Raw genomic sequence first — 17,543 nt, 5'->3', positions numbered from 1 at the left:
ATAACGCTCGTTGGCCCGCAGGACATTCCACGGCTCAAGCCTTCCCGCATCTTATGATCCACACAGATGACACTGACATAGTTGTCACTAACAACTACGTCACTGTCTTTTGTGTGGAGAATCGGGGGTGTGAAGCCTTGGGACAAGGCATATCCTGGGTGCCAGGCGACATGTACGTCAGCTTCCTCATGGTTACTTGGGTCAACACCATTCTTGTCAAGGTCTGGCCGGACAGAGAACACATGTCCGCCCTTGGCTGCGTATACTTGTTTGCCTCTAAACTCGTTTTCAGTAGTTTGGCTAAGCAGAGACTCGAGCACGTCCGTCTTTCTTTACTCTATCTAAGGAAGAATTTACAGCTTTTAAAGCAATTTGCAAAGATGCTGGACGCTCTGCAGTTACCGTTGTTCTAACATACTTTTGTTACCTTGATGAAGCAATTTAGTTTATGAAAGTCGAGATTTTGTCCCTCCGTAACGATGAGAATAATTTTGGCCGATATTTCTATAGTGTTTTTACATGGCTTGTGAGCTGGGTAATGAGAAACGCAACACTAACAGAGATTTGTAACTCGACCTGGGGACATAGCCGACGCAGTACCCACTTCCTGGAACCAAGACGAAACCTGACAATTTGGGCCCTCCTTGAGTGGTCGAAGGTTAGAATAAGGATGAACACATACTTTTTATGTCTGAATAAAGTCGTGTATGGTTTCGTACCGTGAGTGGTGCGTTAAGGAGAGACGAGAGGAGACAGGCGCTCTCAGTGTCGTCTTTGTTTTTGTTTTGTTGTGAGTAGTTGGAGGTACTTGAAAGTTATTTCGGGGTGTTGGCTCCTCGACTTTTCTCTTCCTTCACCTAAACCTTTCCCACGCATTCATCATTTCCTTAAGTTGCTGGTAATTATCGCCTTATTTAGCAAGTTTACAGAAATGTCTCAAACTGAATAACCACTTCAGATCACAGCTGATTCTTTCGTAAATGTCTTAAACTAAAGTTGCCTCTGGTATCCCAGTTGCATACATGAATGCACACTGTTAGACCAGATAGATCAGTGGCCTTCTACCAGAAATGTTTCTAATGTCCGTTTGTGGACCTTAAGTTTGCACTTGCATGTATTACAAATGTCGATAAATTGGAAACTGGATACAGAAGGCGGCACCTGTGTAGCGCGACTACATGAGGGTTATTTGGACGGTGGTCACTGTATCACCTGTGGTTATCTGTACGCAGTAATGATGACGGCATTTGTATCGCAAGTATTGATGTTTGGGTCTGTAGATCATCAATCTAGGGCCTCTCTAGAGGTTGATGTCCTCTTTTCATGACCCTCTGGCCTCACTTGAGGTTGAAGTCTTCTCTTTATGGCTCTCTGGCCTCTCTGGAGGTTGATGTCCTTTTTTATCACCATCTGGCCTTTCTAGAGGTTAATACATCCCTCTGCATGACCTAGCCGTGCCTCCACGCCAAATTGCACTTGTTAAAAAAAATGAACTTAGTTTCTGGTTCACGAGCCTATAAGTATAAGCGAAGTGTATTTACCTACATCCTACACCCACGTCCTCCAGACGTTGCGCCAGTTCCAAAAGCAACAATTGAAGAAGTAAAACGAAAGTCGAAAATTATTTTCTGACCAAATACTGTGGCCAGAGTCGGCGTGACTGCCTTGGGCTGGTTTAACTACCGTTGCTTCGTCTCGATGCCTCGAGAGTAAACATTGGCTTCTCCTAAAATGGTTCGTGGATCGTTGTTGTCCCGGGATATTCCACGACGTCCTGACACACGTCCTCCTGTGTATATTGAGCTCCATCATAACTATCTGGATGGCTGGGTACTTCTTGTGTAGTCGTCAGGTTCCTCGTATGAGAGAGAGAGAGAGAGAGAGAGAGAGAGAGAGAGAGAGAGAGAGAGAGAGAGAGAGAGAGAGAGAGTTTGTCATTATTTTGACGCTGTTACCGAGTCCCTCTGAAAGTCAGATTGCACACGAGAATCATAAGAAGCGCAGCTTGTCCAAATATGACGTGGGTTCCCATTTTAGCATTAGATTTGTGAATGCATTTACGCGCGCGCGCGCGCGCGCGCGCGTGTGTGTGTGTGTGTGTGTGTGTGTGTGTGTGTGTGTGTGCGCGTGCGTGTATGTGTGTGTGTGAATTCTTGACCGTGAGTATACATAAGCAGGCCCGTGGCCGATTTAGAAGATAAACTCTCCAAAGGACACGTGTTTCTGGGGACAGTTTACTCTGCGTGCTGGTGCAGTCAAAACTTTCCACTTGTGTGAATTCAGCCCTCAAGTTAGAGGCAGTTTAAACCTCAGGCTGCGGGCGGTTATCCCCGACGCTGCAAACACTTTAACATGAGCCATGATGGACCGTTCACTATATAACTCTGCTGCTGTTTAGTTATCACACTTCAGAACTGTTTAGTTGTCATGCTGCTGGCAGTTTAACATTCACGCCAAGGCAAGTTTATCCTCACGCTAGAGGTGATCCAACTTTCACGCTACAAGCAGTTTAAACCTCACTTTATAGGCAGTGTAGTCCTCACGCTACGGGCAGTTTAGTCCTAACACTACGGGCAGTTTAGTCCTCACGTTACAGGCAGTTTAGTCCTCACACTACGGGTAGTTTAGTCCTAACACTACGGGCAGTTTAGTCCTCACACCACGGGCAGTTTAGTCCTCACACCACGGGCAGTTTAGTCCTCACGCTACAGGCAGTTTAGTCCTCACACTACGGGCAGTTTAGTCCTCACACTACGGGCAGTTTAGTCCTCACACTACGGGCAGTTTAGTCCTCACACTACGGGCAGTTTAGTCCTCACACTACGGGCAGTTTAGTCCTCACGCTACGGGTGGTTTAACTCGCGCTTCCGGCAGTTTTCCCCTCACCCACCAGGAAGATGATCACGTCCTCCTGCACAACAGCGGGCAGCGCCCCAGCCCGGAGTGGTGGGTGCACAGCGTGGGACCTGCTGTGGCAAGGATACTATCTATGACACTGTGTAAATAACACAGAGGGCGCAACCCAACACAGCCAGACGGCTCTCGACTGAGGACTTAACCACTCCTAACTAGCTACGCTGACGGCCGTGACCCTTGACCCCTTCAAGTACACAGCATGACCACGATAGGTCAAGGTTAATCCATGTGATGCCAAGGTTAAACCTGCTGGCATCATCACGTTTAGGGTACATACTGCTGACGAAGACACAATAGCAGGCGAGAACGTTACAGCAGATAGTTACTCTCCAGATGCAAGTTTATAGATACTCCACAGAGACACACTCGCATAGATACTCCACAGAGACACACTCGCATAGATACTCCACAGAGACACACTCGCATAGATACTCCACAGAGACACACTCGCATAGATACTCCACAGAGACACACTCGCATAGATACTCCACAGAGACACACTAGCATAGATACTCCACAGAGACACACTAGCATAGATACTCCACAGAGACACACTCGCATAGATACTCCACAGAGACACACTAGCATAGATACTCCACAGAGACACACTAGCATAGATACTCCACAGAGACACACTAGCATAGATACTCCACAGAGACACACTCGCATAGATACTCCACAGAGACACACTCGCATAGATACTCCACAGAGACACACTCGCATAGATACTCCACAGAGACACACTCGCATAGATACTTCCCAGAGACACACTCGCATAGATACTCCCCAGAGACAGATTCGCATAGATACACCCCAGAGACAGATTCGCATAGATACACCCCAGAGACAGATTCGCATAGATACACCCCAGAGACAAATGCTGATAGATATTCCTCAGAGACAAACTCGTATGCTAACACTTCGCTCACGAAGTATCGCGTGACACAGGGATGGCAACTCAGAACATTATTATTACAACAAATTGGTTTAGACTGCGTTACAAGTAAGAAACGTTGATTAAATTTTAAACATTAAGTAGAACAGAAGGAACAACATTGCAGAGTTGATACAATCTCAGCTGGGGCGAGATTACTGTGGCACAGCACGTCTGTGTCCCAGCATGTCCTCCAGGGTAAGTATTCTAGTATGGATATTGTCAACCTCGGTTATAATCAGTACTGTTCGCTGACTAGTGGCTTTATTGTTGTACATTAATCAGACGTAATTTGTCGTTCCTAAATGTCAGACTGAAGCAATTTTGGAAAAGAATGGATTACAGTTGCTAGTAGACTGTTGGGAAAGTGGGTTGATGTTTCGAGCGTTCTGTGTGATTGGTGTGTTACAGGACCTAACATGACCTTCAGCTTACCGCTTGCTAAGAGATCCATCAGTGTAGAAACCCCCAGCATCAACATTACAATCATTTAACCCACTGAATTCATCTTGGACATTTCCCCCTCACTTGAAGCTAATAACAATAACCATCAAAATCTTTACGGTGAGTAGACACTCATTTTGGTTTTCTTATGTATAAGATAATCAAGAAAAATATGTGTTATTCTAGTTCAACCTATGAGAGCAGCTACATATCAACCCTACTGGCTGAGGACATCATGAACTGTATAGACAGTTGTTGTTATTCGCATTTCAAGGTTTTTGAACAACGTATGAGCCACTGAATTCTTCGAGTACCGACTTTATAGTTATTCGAGTGGGCCGAGTTAGCTTTCACAGTCTTATCGTCTAGTCTCGTGAGGTCACAGACCGTGACCCTCTTTACCAGGAACGTTTAGCTGTGAGGACTTAACTACGATGTAGTAGTGGTCTGGTTGCTTGCTCACAACGCTAACGGCCTTACTGCCATTTTTCGGTTCATCGTCATCGTTAAACAAATGGTCGAGCTTTTCTTATAAACATATGAAGTTGAAATCAATATTCAGCTCGTAGTTCTCCAATGACTGCTACTTCCCACGGCTCTTAAATGTATGTAAGTACATTTGATCCATGTATCCCTCGTGTTGAGAACATCCAACGGCCATTAAGTTTATTATACGTAGTTCGGTGATGTATATTTGCCGTCTACTTAGCAGACGTCGTCCTACAGATGTTGCAACTTGCTAAAAGAAAGACTTGATCTCTGTCTGACGTCGAACACTGAGTCACTATTTCCCTTCCAGTTATAATGTGTTACTTATTGTCACTGTAAAGCTTTGTGCTGCCGCGGGACCTTGCTGTACCACGTAGTGCTGCTTCTTGCCGCCGTGGACGGAGAGAGAGAGAGAGAGAGAGAGAGAGAGAGAGAGAGAGAGAGAGAGAGAGAGAGAGAGAGAGAGAGAGAGAGAGAGAGAGAGAGAGAGACTCCACCTCGGCTCTCTATGAGGGACGTGAGATTAGGGGGAGCTGAGGCGTAGGTGAGATGCACTACATATTGTGGTAACTGTACGGGTGAGAGGCAAATGTGGCTTAGTAAAGGTTGATGGTAGCCTGCCTTGGCGTGCGTCAGCCAACTGTAGTTCGGCGTCAGTACGTCAAAGGTGACTTGAATAAGTTGATATTTGAATGGGGTTTAGTGTGTAGGTGGGACTAGAATATGTGGCTTATTGTGAGTGAGGAGAATGCCAGTCCAATGTGGCTTGGAGTGGATGAGGATGATAGACAAATGTGTTCCGAGAAATATTTATGCGTCTGAAATTTGCTCCCATTTCCTTTTTAGGGTCTTTGACCTCGCTGATACGGATCGCTCTTGAGGAGCCCCGTTAAAGTAATTATTATATGCCAGTTTATCACGACTTTATGCAGAAGGTCAGCTACCGTGCGCGTTCCTCCCTCTGCACCCCAGCACTCTAGCGGCTCTCTGATACAACCACAAGTTCCTCAAAAGATTGTCTCGTTTTTTCCCCATCTTTTGAGATTTCGACGATGGCGGGTCATAACCGTCGTAGCGAACATGTAGTCCCTTCCATAACCGAGTAACGAATGTAATCATCTACGCCTGGTGATTATAATACAATCATATTTATGATACAAAGATATGAGATGACGCTTCGTGAATCCTGTTGTCTACTTTATGAGCGTAAGGCGTAAATAGTTTACATATACTATCCTCCCATCTCAACTGGCGTGAGCCAAAGTCATTCATGTCACAGGTTATGGGCTAAATGAGGCAGCGAGATGATGATATGTGGTGATTAGCACGAGGTGGGTCGCGCTCGCTCCATGCCCCCACCCCTGATGATGGACGTCCTCAACGAAAAGGAATCTTGTACAAGGGAACTCTGATAACAGGCGCGTATGTAAAGTGGAAGACACCAAGGCTTCTCTAGTTGCGGATGAGCGCTAAGATTTCTTTCTTGGCGTGGGAGAAGGTGTGAGGAGGGGGAGTACGAAGTACGAGGGCTTCTCTGTGGCGGTAGATATTATCTAAAAGTTCTGTTGCGGTTTGATGGGTAAGAATATGTCAGGTCGATCTTCTAAAATCATCGAAAGATTGGGCTGGCTGGAACACCAATGTGGAATCAGGTATGGCAAACAATGGTGTCGACATCACGCTCAAACTTGTTCCGTATTGAGTAGGACGGCTATACTTTTCTTTGTTTTTCGAGTAAAGTTGTGCTCGAAAGGAATGTGCCACCGAACAATTTACGTTGCAGTTCCTTTAGGCAAACCCCACGCACGCAAGAACCTGCATTACCCTGAAGATGAATCCAAAAGACACGCGACTACTGAGTAAAGCAGCCTGATAGACTGAGCCGTTTATCTTGTATCATGTGTGGTCGAGAGCGAGACAAATGTGCGTCAGGACAAACTAATTCTGTAGACGTTCCGTGTCCCCCACACAGGAAGGGTAACAATAATATGGACCCATGGACGCATATATGGTTCTTCTTGATTGATATTGTGACACTAGTAAACAAATCTGCTTGTGTTGGTTTCATCGTCGTCTTCATTCAAAAGACGAGGGCCACATCCTGGCAGACAGGCGTCCCTGGGGGATCTCGAACTGCATTAAGAACACATGTCGTTATGAGAGGATATAGACGAGTCTTGCTGACTAGAGCCATCCTGTGGTCCACAGACGGAGGCACATCGTAAAGGGTTTAGGAAAAACTCACTATAGCTCAAGCACGCCGGCCGCCGCCGACACACAACACTTTCTATGCTAGGCTAACACCCTCGCACCCCGACACTTAAGTCTCGCCTTCCCCAGACCTCACTCACCGCACCGCCTTTTTTAAATCATCGACGCGACGCGACAATTAGCTCTCTTACACCCCGTCTTCCCTGACATTTGACACTCCCTAACTTCCTCCACGGTAAAGTTGCCATCTGTTTGGCCGAGGAGACGGTCATCATACACTGTGCGGGACGTCAGGTTGACTCTGGCAAATAATAAACATAGACGAGTGAAGGTCATGATAAGGTTTGTATATGAATCACGGTGGCCATTAAGGCAGAAAGGTTGGGTTGGTGGTGGTTTTATTGCCATAGAGAAAGCCCATGGCTTTAGGGTGGCCTGGGGTCGTGTTTTAGCGGGTGTGGAGCAGCAGGGTTATAGCAGTCTGTCATCGCCTGACCCAGACACCAGGAGGGATGCCACGCCCCGACCCACTCCTCACGTTACAACTTTGTTGCATCGGTTTTCTAAGTGTTTTTGTAGCTAGTGGGACAAGCTTAAGGTTTCATAAGAAGGCCTTTTGTTAAGATACAATTTGGTTCTAATTTGAGACTAAGAACATTTTCGTAACATGAAGATTACTACTTTAGTTATGGTGTGTTGTGGAGGACTGGTCCTAGGTTAGGCAATGTGACCTTTAAAAAACAGAAATGTTCTTCAAATTACTCCTCCCGCCCTAACACAGGAAAGGGTTTTGCATTTGGTATGTGTGTGTGTGTGTGTGTGTGTGTGTGTGTGTTTAGACGTCTATGTGCCCCTTTCATTTAAATCGCCAGTTTCCACTTTGGATCGCTTCACTCGTCGCGCAAGCTGCTATAGGATAAAGGAGGAATCCCAACTTAATAAGACTTCAAACCACATCTGTAGCATAATGTAAGGGATGTACAAAGACTGTAAAGAACACATGTTGTCATTGTGGGAAAATTATGAACAAAATATTGAAAGAGTGTCAGTGCAGTTGGAAGTCTGGCTAGGCTATGGGAAACTTGCTTGGTCCAGACGGTAACCCATAAACCCACTAGGCTAATTGAGGGAACATATGTGTTTATACGTTCATAGTCCAGTGGTCCTCAAGAGAGAAAGTTGAATATACATCTACCCAAAACTGCAAGACTGACGAAGACTTAAGACCCCAGTCACAACAGTCAAGTATGGGAACTATTTAAACGAATGACAGAGGGAAACGGGCACGATGGATATTGTAAATATCAACAGAGTACACTAAAGTGAAATGGAAAACTTACAAATGATATCTTTACAAGTGAACAGTATTTACGTACCTATTCTGAGATATGCCATACACAAAAAAAAGTTCTCCAAGTCATGGAGACTAGATGGCACCTTCGTGCTATTTAAGAATCTGGCGTAGAAATTTTCGAACGCCAACACTGAAAGTCCAGTGGAAGACTGCAGAAGTTCTCAGCTCGATGTCGGTGGAAAGTGAAGACATGCAGTTGTGTCCAGTGTTTCAGTTGACCTTGTTGGTGTAGTAGATATTGTCTGTTTTTTGTCGTGTTGGTGTTGTTGACAGTATCGATGTTGGTCATGTTGTTGTGGTGGCGACTGTTGTTGTTGGTCGTAATGATGATGTTCGCGTCTGATCTTCACACTCTCCTCCCCATCAACGACTCGTTCATTATGAAGTTAAAGAAATGAAATTTGTCTGACGCGGTTGAGCAACTGGGGGCTTAGGTGTCGCTCTGCATTAAGGGTACAGAGTAATAAAGAAATAATGTTGGGGGCAACGCAGTACACCCACTCCACACGTGACATTTTATCAAAACTTGACAGCTCAATTGCGGTCCGTCACCTGAGCGTCGAGCAGTCGTCTGTTGTCTGTAATTTAGTTGAACCTGTCGAAGATCGAGGGTTAGGCGGGTGTGGATGAGTTTGGATGGAGACTCTCATCCTTATCAAAAGGTTATGCAAGTATATATAGAAAAGTGGTGTTATCAATATGAAGGCAGTGTTGGAGTACTGTGGGAGTAATGTTGGCGTAGTGTGTACTGTGTTGGCGTAGTGTTAGAGTAACTCTCAAATTCGGATCCTCTAGACCTAAGTTTCTTTACCTCTGTGCCCTCACCGTCACCAGGCCCTCAATCCCTGGCCGTGGTGGTGGTGTTAGTGGTGGATGCAGTAGTGGAGTGGTGCTGAGATGGTATGAGTGGTGTAGGATCGGTGTTAGCGTGGTATGAACAGTAGTATAAAGTATTACTGCAAAACACTATCATTACGTCATGTCCTCAGCCAGACACAGCTGCAAAACTTGGTGAACACGGAGGAAATTCATATATGTGTTGCCTTCTTGATCTTTTTTTGTGAATTTAAAGATATTTTAAGCAAATACTCTCGCATCGAAGGATGAAGCTTTGTTGTGAATACAGTGAAGCACATCAACTCTGTAGACCATTTATGTGATGAAAAGAAGGCACACATTTCAATCGCTCTGCATCTGTCCCTTAGGATATCTGAGACCCGACTTGCTTCTTTAAGCTGTTTTTTTTTTTTTGCGTGTGTGTGTGTACATTTTTGTGGTGACGTCAGAGTGCAGCCGTCTGGTAAATTTCCGTTCTTAAAGTGTCTTTTGGACGCCTTTCTCACGGTGGACCGAACACTTGGATGGTGTTGGATTGTGCAGTATTGGTAAAACCTCGCATACATGTCCTCTGTATAGAGTCTTTCTTACATATCTATCATCAGTGTATATATATATATATATATATAAAGTAAAACATCCGACGTGCTCCCTCAGGCCACCAGCAAAATAACAACCAGAGGGACATAACGCGACACATTCTTTCCCTCCAGCAGAGCTCGGTAATCCTCAGGTCTGTGGGATCCACCGAAGCCAAGGATGAGATTGAATCCCCTCCAGGGGTTACATTATGACTCTGGCGAGCGCTGACAAAATAGCTGTACATCAGTTCAAGTCCAACACTACTAAATGTGAAGGGTTACTCCACGGCTCCCTGTGTGGCAATGACTGACAGGAGAAGGTGCTAACTTGAGCAGGGGGACCGACCTGGAGGAGTGGGGGAGTGTCAAGGGAGCGTTTCTTATCCTTACCCCGGAGGAAGGATGGGGTAGAACGAGGGGAGGCGTTCCCTACACAAAAGAGAAGATCGGACACATGACACTGGGGTTCCGTGGCTTAACTCGTACCCAACCGCACTGCCCTCTTCGCAGGTTCACCCACCGGTCTTGAGCCTCTTCCAAACACCGTTATGACAGATGAATATCCTCTGTCTTGATCCAAGAAAAAATATTAGAGAACAAGGGAAGCTCGCCTTCAGAGCAGAGTTGCCTCATCACACGGCTAACTAGTTGCCCGTGAGCCAGCAAGCCCGCCCGCCCGCCCCCCGCCCGGCCATGAGAAAAGTGGTTTTAATCTCCCGAGCACGACGGTACGACCCTTGGTTCATGACCCGATTCGTAACGGTCAGCTCGAAGGTCAGGCTGTCATATCCAAGGGTCGTACCGTCGTGCTCAAGGTATAACCTTCATGTCCAAGGGTCGTACCGTCGTACTCGAGGCCTGTAACATCATGGTAAAGGGTCGTACCATCGTGGTTAAGGCTGTAACATCATGGTAAAGGAAGGAGCGTACCACCCTGGGTAAGATGACAAGCATCATATGCGAATTAAGTTCGTGGAATCATCATCTAGCCCTCCAACTTCAGGCTGGCAATAGCACTCATCGCCAACTGCCCCTCGTGCAACGCGAGATCAAAATCATATTCTCCCTCTTCCTTAAAGGGAATAGATTTTGATACACCGAGACTCCATTGTAATGTGCAGTTCTACCACAACTAATACTAACATCATCAAGACTTATTTACAACTGTGAATCAAAGTTTATCTACGTATTTCTTAACAAAATCTTTCTAGAGCCAAATGGAACTGAATCAATTAATCTATTCATAAACTTTAATTGTCTCTTGATGTTGAGTATCGCCAAAATGTTTTCAGTCATGCTTCACTCCTCCATCACACGTTCTGCATGATATATGTGTTCGTCATGCTTAATGTGTTCGCCTGGCTTAATATGTTCCTCATGCTTCATGCATCCTTCATACTTCATGTAATCATCATGCTTCAGGCATTCATCGTGCTTCATGTGTTGGTCATGAATCATGACTCTATCTTGCTTCTTGTGTCCATCTTGCCTAATGCGTCCATCATGCTTCATGTATTCATCATGCTTCGTGCGCTCACAAAAATAAGTGTCATCCTATGAAAATTTCCACTTCGCTCTTTGTGTTCTGGATCAGTTGTTTTATTTCAACAGAAGAATATTTGACTTGCTCAATTATGTACAGGTGAAACGTTCCTGTGATAGTGTGGATGAAGGGCATATGGCTGGAGGGTAAGTGGAGGCGGCATATAGAGTACAGTGGATACATCAACACAGGAGGGTGACAGGTGGACCCGTGTGGTCCTCATCCCGTCGGTTAAAAAAGGGGGTACAGTTTTAATGGCCCTGGATGTTATACGAGGTAGGGCCAGGGTACATTTAAACACTTGATGTTTGTAGTCAATATGAACAGAGCTTATCAAAATGTTTAGGAACACTTCGTCAAGGCAGGAGGCTCGTGTGAGGTGGACGAACTGCATAACGTGCCTCGGCGGGAACCTGCGTCAGCTGGCCTGCCCTCCCCTCAGGTACATGCTCAGGCAGCAACTTTCTTTTTTTTACAGACATAAACTTTCAACATCAAGGCTCATGATTATTCATGGTTCTTTAAAGTTGCTGGTGTCATCTGAGAGAGAGAGAGAGAGAGAGAGAGAGAGAGAGAGAGAGAGAGAGAGAGAGAGAGAGAGAGAGTCCTACGATTCTTTCCTTGAAAACTTCCTCCTTGTGGAAAATGATAGGAAAGCCACTGGTTAGTGTCGTATGGAGACGACCGATCTTTTGCTACATCGCAAGAGGTTCAGCTTGAGACATACCATAATGAGACGAGGCCATAAGGATAAAGTCAATAATGCAACTAGTTTTAGTAATAATGACAATTACATTACTAAACGTCATGAAAAATGGTAATAACAGAGTTAGAATGATAGTGACTCTGATAAAACTGGGATAATGATATTGATGATAATTATGATAATAATGATAATAATAGCAATACAAAGTAGAGAAGAGGTACGTACCCCTGCGGGAGTGTGTTGCGTGGCTGGTCCAGCTCTTCAGGCGCTTAGTCCTACGCTCACCTCTCGCCCGCTAGATCAACAACATTAGCCACAATCAACATAAGGAGACACATCATTCCGCTACCGTGTGGTCCCTCATTCGTCAAGTGAGGAGGAGGAGTAAGGTATGAGGCGGTAAATAAGGGTGAGAGTGATGACAGATCCCTGGTAAAAGATTTACATTGCTGCTGCTCGTGTAAGTCCCCCTGGTGGGCGGAGGAATTTGTGTTTTTCCTTCTCCGTCTCTTCCTCCCTTCCCACTCCTCTCTCTCTCTCTCTCTCTCTCTCTCTCTCTCTCTCTCTCTCTCTCTCTCTCTCTCTCTCTCTCTCTCTCTCTCTCTCTCACACACACACACACGCAAAGAAGAACTAATTCAAAGCAGATTATGTTAGCTTAGCCACCGTCAACATTCCACAGTGTGGCCCATGTTGTCATTCATTCCAGCTTATATCAAGATCGCTGTGTTGTTCTTGTTGGTGTTTGGTGGGTTTTATGAAGACGTGTTTCAGCTGTTGTTCCCAGGACTTTCTTACGTGCTGTAGGGCACTCCAGGGGTGAGGAAGAGTTAGGTGTAGGCGAGTAGCAACGCAAATGACGTTTTGGAGCGTAGGTAACGTGGTGATGTTGGGCGAGAGGAGAGGCAGAGGCCACAGCAGTCGTGTCGGTGGAAGCATCGGTCGCACTGCAGAAGCGATAAAAGTTCGTAGTAGGATAAGCAACAGCAGTTATTATAGCAGGAAGAACAGGAGTTGTCAGCAGGAAAAACAGAAGTGATCACAGTAGTAGAAGCAGCAGCAATGATAGCAAGAGAAGCAGCAGCGGTCGTTGGAAGGAGACAGAGAAGTGGGAGAAACCTCAGTGAGACGTCAGAAGCAGCGTAGCACCAGACGTCTCGGAAACATTCACCTCAATTACAATGGACAGGCAGCTGTCACGTCACTAGATTCAAAGCAGCAGCAGCAGCAGGAACTTCAGTATCACCAGAGACATCACCGCTGTGGTGAGGATGGGGTCCATTTTATCTTGAAAATGAAATTTTTGAAAACTGAAATGAACCAAGAACAACCTCAGCGTCAGCCAGGTCAATGTCCTCAAATTACCTTCTGGTTGAAGTGGCCCGCCTGCGCCTCCCTCTCCACATACCGCCGCCTAATTTGAACCCGCCCCCGCGTCCAACAACATTAGGGAGGATTCCTTGGCCACGCAAGACTCTCACATCTCGTAAGACTCATGGCGCTCTCAGGACACTGTGTCTGATGGGCCTGAGACCCAGGCCCATCAGGGTTCCTCACGAATACCGAAGACCCCATGATCATCAAGTCATAAGTCTGTTCCCATTTCTCTCTCTCAAGTCTTCAATATGCTGGAAAAGGCGAACTAGGACAATCGAGGCTTTTAAGGGCCCTCTTGTCTGTCAATATATCTATTTGGGTTCCCCAAGATCCCTTCCATCACAAGCCCCTCTTCCAGATCTCTTCAAGTCCCAGGGTGGGTGGATGATTGCGCATGTCGCCTCTGCCAACAAGATGGCTCATCTCTGTGTTGGCTATTGTCGCTGATAACACCAGCTGATGCAAGGGAATGGCCTCGTCTCATTATGGTATGTCTCAAGCTGAACCTCTTGCGATGTAGCAAAAGATCGTTCGTCTCCATACGACACTAACCAGTGGCTTTTCTATCATTTTCCACAAGGAGGAATATATATATATATATATATATATATATATATATATATATATATATATATATATATATATATATATATATATATATATATATATAATGTATGCGTTACATGTATCTTTATGTGTACTTTCTTGTTAATGATATGAGTGTCTGCGCTTGTGTATGTTATATTCATCGTGTGTAGGAGGACTTGCCCCTATAACCTCTGTGACATAATGTTCGAAGGCCTGAATGAGTTAGTGCACCTTGGCTTCGAGACTGGCCTCTAGACTGGCCTTCCCCAGAGATATACACAAATTCGAACATCATGCGACCCGGGAGTGAGACGGGCGACGTGCCAGACATGAACAAAGCTTTACCATACTATGTTCAGACCTTTTCCAGCGACGCGCGCGGGTGTGCCTGGAGAAGATGATCCTTCGTGCAGGGGATAAGTGGTCGCGGGCCGAGCCTGTCGTCCAATTGTTTAGGAGTAGGGTAGTCTGTAATACTCGGTGGAGGATTACATAGTCGCACCATCAACCACGTGTGTTGCTTTAGACTTTGCTAGTAGGTAGGGAAGTTTTAGCTGTGTCACACACTCGAGTGTAAAGTTTCATATGTAAAGTACAACAACAGTAACAAATGAAATAATAAGCAAAACTGGTTCTCCCTGAAAGCTGTCTGACAGGTGTTTGTGTCTGCAGGTGTGGTGTGTGGAGCCTGGCCCTCCGCTCACGATGGGACCTCACGAGCGGGACCCAGATGATGGAAGCCCGTCCCGAGCACCCAGGTCTGATACTGGGTATGGTTAGTCCCCAGCGTTACCACTGTCTCTAACCTGGTAGCTTAGACCTGCACGTCACAGTTAGAGTGTAGGGCTGTCAACCTGACAGCTGTTGTATAAGACTGTCAGCTTCACAGCTCCTGCACAGGTGCTGTCAACTTGACTAGTATTTTCAAGGACTGTCAACTTGACAGGCATTGTGTAGGATCTCAGCTTGACAGGTGCTGTGTAGGACTTACAGTTTCACAGGTATTGCTTACACACACACACACACACACACACACACACACACACACACTCTTGCACGGTACAGTGGTTGGCGTCACTGACCATGATTCACGCACATGCCTGCCCAGGTTCGAGTCCTGTTATACCGATTGGCCCACAGCTAACCCAGGTGTTCATCCTCCTCATGGGCCTGGTCAATGAATAGGTACATGGCTTAGAATCTAAAACTGTCCCCGTAACATACAAATTATGATCACATTATCATCTAACGTTAGTCATATCATCCAAATCTTTCACACTCGTGTTCTCATCTAATAAGAACATGCCATTGTGTGTCTTTGCATAAGCTAATGTGAAATTCACATAAAAAAAAAGAAGAGACATTTGAACTTGTGTTATCTATAAATGTATTCTAATTACAGGGAGTTCAAGTGCATATAAACAGTTTGGTGGGAATGTAATCTCTTTAATGTCCCTCTTGAGTAGGTAGGATGAGGTCTCGCGCCTTCACCATTACCTCTCTCTCTCTCTCTCTCTCTCTCTCTCTCTCTCTCTCTCTCTCTCTCTCTCTCTCTCTCTCTCTCTCTCTCTCTCCTACCCTCAGGTCTACAAAGACAGTCTGTGTTCCCTGTACTAAGACTCCTTCTCTATATAAACATCTTCAACTCCCTGGACGCCAGCTGAGGTGGTATTGGATTCACTTCTCCTGTCGAGGCTTTGCGTTGACTGGGCGTCTTTAGTCTTGCTCCTCTGTTGCCCACACTGCACATGGAGTTCAGTCGCTTTCTGCGCCCGACTCAAGTCGGGACTGAGAGTCCGATCGCCCTCCGTGACTGATCGAGGACAGCACAGGGAGATGGATCGCCTCTGTGCCTAACTCAGGATGCCTATCTCAGTATACAGGTTCCTTTGATTACTTTTACCTACTTTGTTGATAGTGTTAGTAAAGTCAAAAGTCTCTCTCTCTCTCTCTCTCTCTCTCTCTCTCTCTCTCTCTCTCTCTCTCTCTCTCTCTCTAGAGCTTCGTTTAATCAGTAAAGTTCTTGAACTTAATTTCCACATCGGTGGTGACTTATTTCAGATATAATCAATATTCGTATTTTTTTCAGTATTTTTTTTATTGCAAGTGATATCAAACTATGTACGGCATTTTATTCTTCGCTTGTAAAGTACCTTCAAACTTCCGTTTCTTTAAATGCTTTATGCCTCTTTGACCAAGGGCTTTCATGACTTTTAGGATTCCTTGATATATCAATTATCTTAGTTATCTTTGATCAATAACTGAAATTACTATAGTATCATTGATAACAATAGTTACTATTGCGTCATTAGTGATAGATATGATGACTGAGGAATACTGCTTATGGTTCTTTACTGGTAGCAAGGAAGACTGACAAGAATAATGGTGTTGTTTTGATCAATGCGTAAGACCATGTGAAGAAATGATGAATATTTTAAAATCAAATTTGGATTGCCTTATTGTATATCATCGCAACCGACATCTTAGGTTAACAGAAGTTGTAGATTAATAGTTACACTGTACAGACTTTAGGAGAGGGTTGTACTGGTCCTTCAGACACATTTACAACCAGCTGTAGAAACAGTGTTGTTTTGTTGTAGTAAGCCATCTTGAGCTCCCATCTGTCTGATCCCGTTCTTCCTAGGCCTTACAATAACTCCATTAGGTCATCTGTTGGTCTTACTTCATGCGAACAGTTCCCTGTTTACTGCATCAAAGATCTACTATAGATAAAGATACTTTAAAGAAATATTCGGTCACTGCAATAAGAAAAATGGAGCATCAGAATGTTAAGTACTTACACTTCAAGAACTGAGTGCATGCACTCAGGCTAATGCTCGTAAGCCAACAGGTGTCGAGTGGTATAAAAGTTCCCTTTGGAGGATTGCATACAAAGTCTGTTTCATCAGTTCAGGGTGTTGGAGGAATTTAAGAAACTCTCATTGAATCATCAGCTATTACCATAAAAGTCTCCTAAATCATCCTTGATTACACCAGCCAAGATGGTATCTGGCAGACACGAGATAACTCTCAAGGTCTTGTCTCTAAGTGGCTTGTAGTCATAAAGTTCTCTTGTCAAAGCCCGTGTCAAACGTCATCATTTCAAATACCTAGTAATCTTTTATAATTCTAAAATAATCTTAACCTAACCTAATATAAATGAATATAATCGTAAAATAATCTTAACCTATGATAGATATATATAATCGTAAAATAATCTCAACCTATCCTATAAAACTAACCTAACCTTAAGATAATCTCAACTTTACCTATATCAAACTGATAAAATCTTCGATTATCTTAACCTTATCTATTATAAACTTTGGATGAGTTATCAGTGATCTATTATAAACTTTGGATGAGTTATCAGTGATCTATTATAAACTTTGGATGAATTATCAGTGATCTATTATAAACTTTGGATGAGTTATCAGTGATCTATTATAAACTTTGGATGAGTTATCAGTGATCTTTCCGAATTTTTTCTCCTCAGAAGTTAGTCCATGACATTTTAAAGTACGTGGGTACGACCCTTGACCACGATGGCACGACCCTTGACCACG

At 44.7% G+C, this 17,543-nt stretch overlaps 1 protein-coding gene across 8 annotated transcripts in view; it reads left to right on the top strand.

The window, feature by feature from the left end:
* LOC139765893 (uncharacterized) overlaps positions 1–17,543 on the top strand; it is a 54,920-nt gene that overhangs the window by 16,816 nt on the left and 20,561 nt on the right. For 4 of the 8 annotated variants that reach the window (XM_071693820.1, XM_071693823.1, XM_071693816.1 and 1 more), the window contains exon 3: positions 14,653–14,755. In XM_071693820.1, coding sequence (XP_071549921.1) covers positions 14,686–14,755 — 70 coding nt within the window. In that variant the 5' untranslated portion in view covers positions 14,653–14,685. The remainder of the gene's footprint in view (positions 1–14,652; positions 14,756–17,543) is intronic. The other 4 variants (XM_071693819.1, XM_071693822.1, XM_071693818.1 and 1 more) reach the window with 2 other exon arrangements.

Source organism: Panulirus ornatus, chromosome 56 (genome assembly GCF_036320965.1).
Source record: "Panulirus ornatus isolate Po-2019 chromosome 56, ASM3632096v1, whole genome shotgun sequence".
Classification (NCBI taxonomy): Eukaryota; Metazoa; Arthropoda; class Malacostraca; order Decapoda; family Palinuridae; genus Panulirus; species Panulirus ornatus.
The sequence above is the reverse complement of the archived record's forward strand: the minus strand, read 5'-3'. Positions and strand labels throughout refer to the sequence as shown.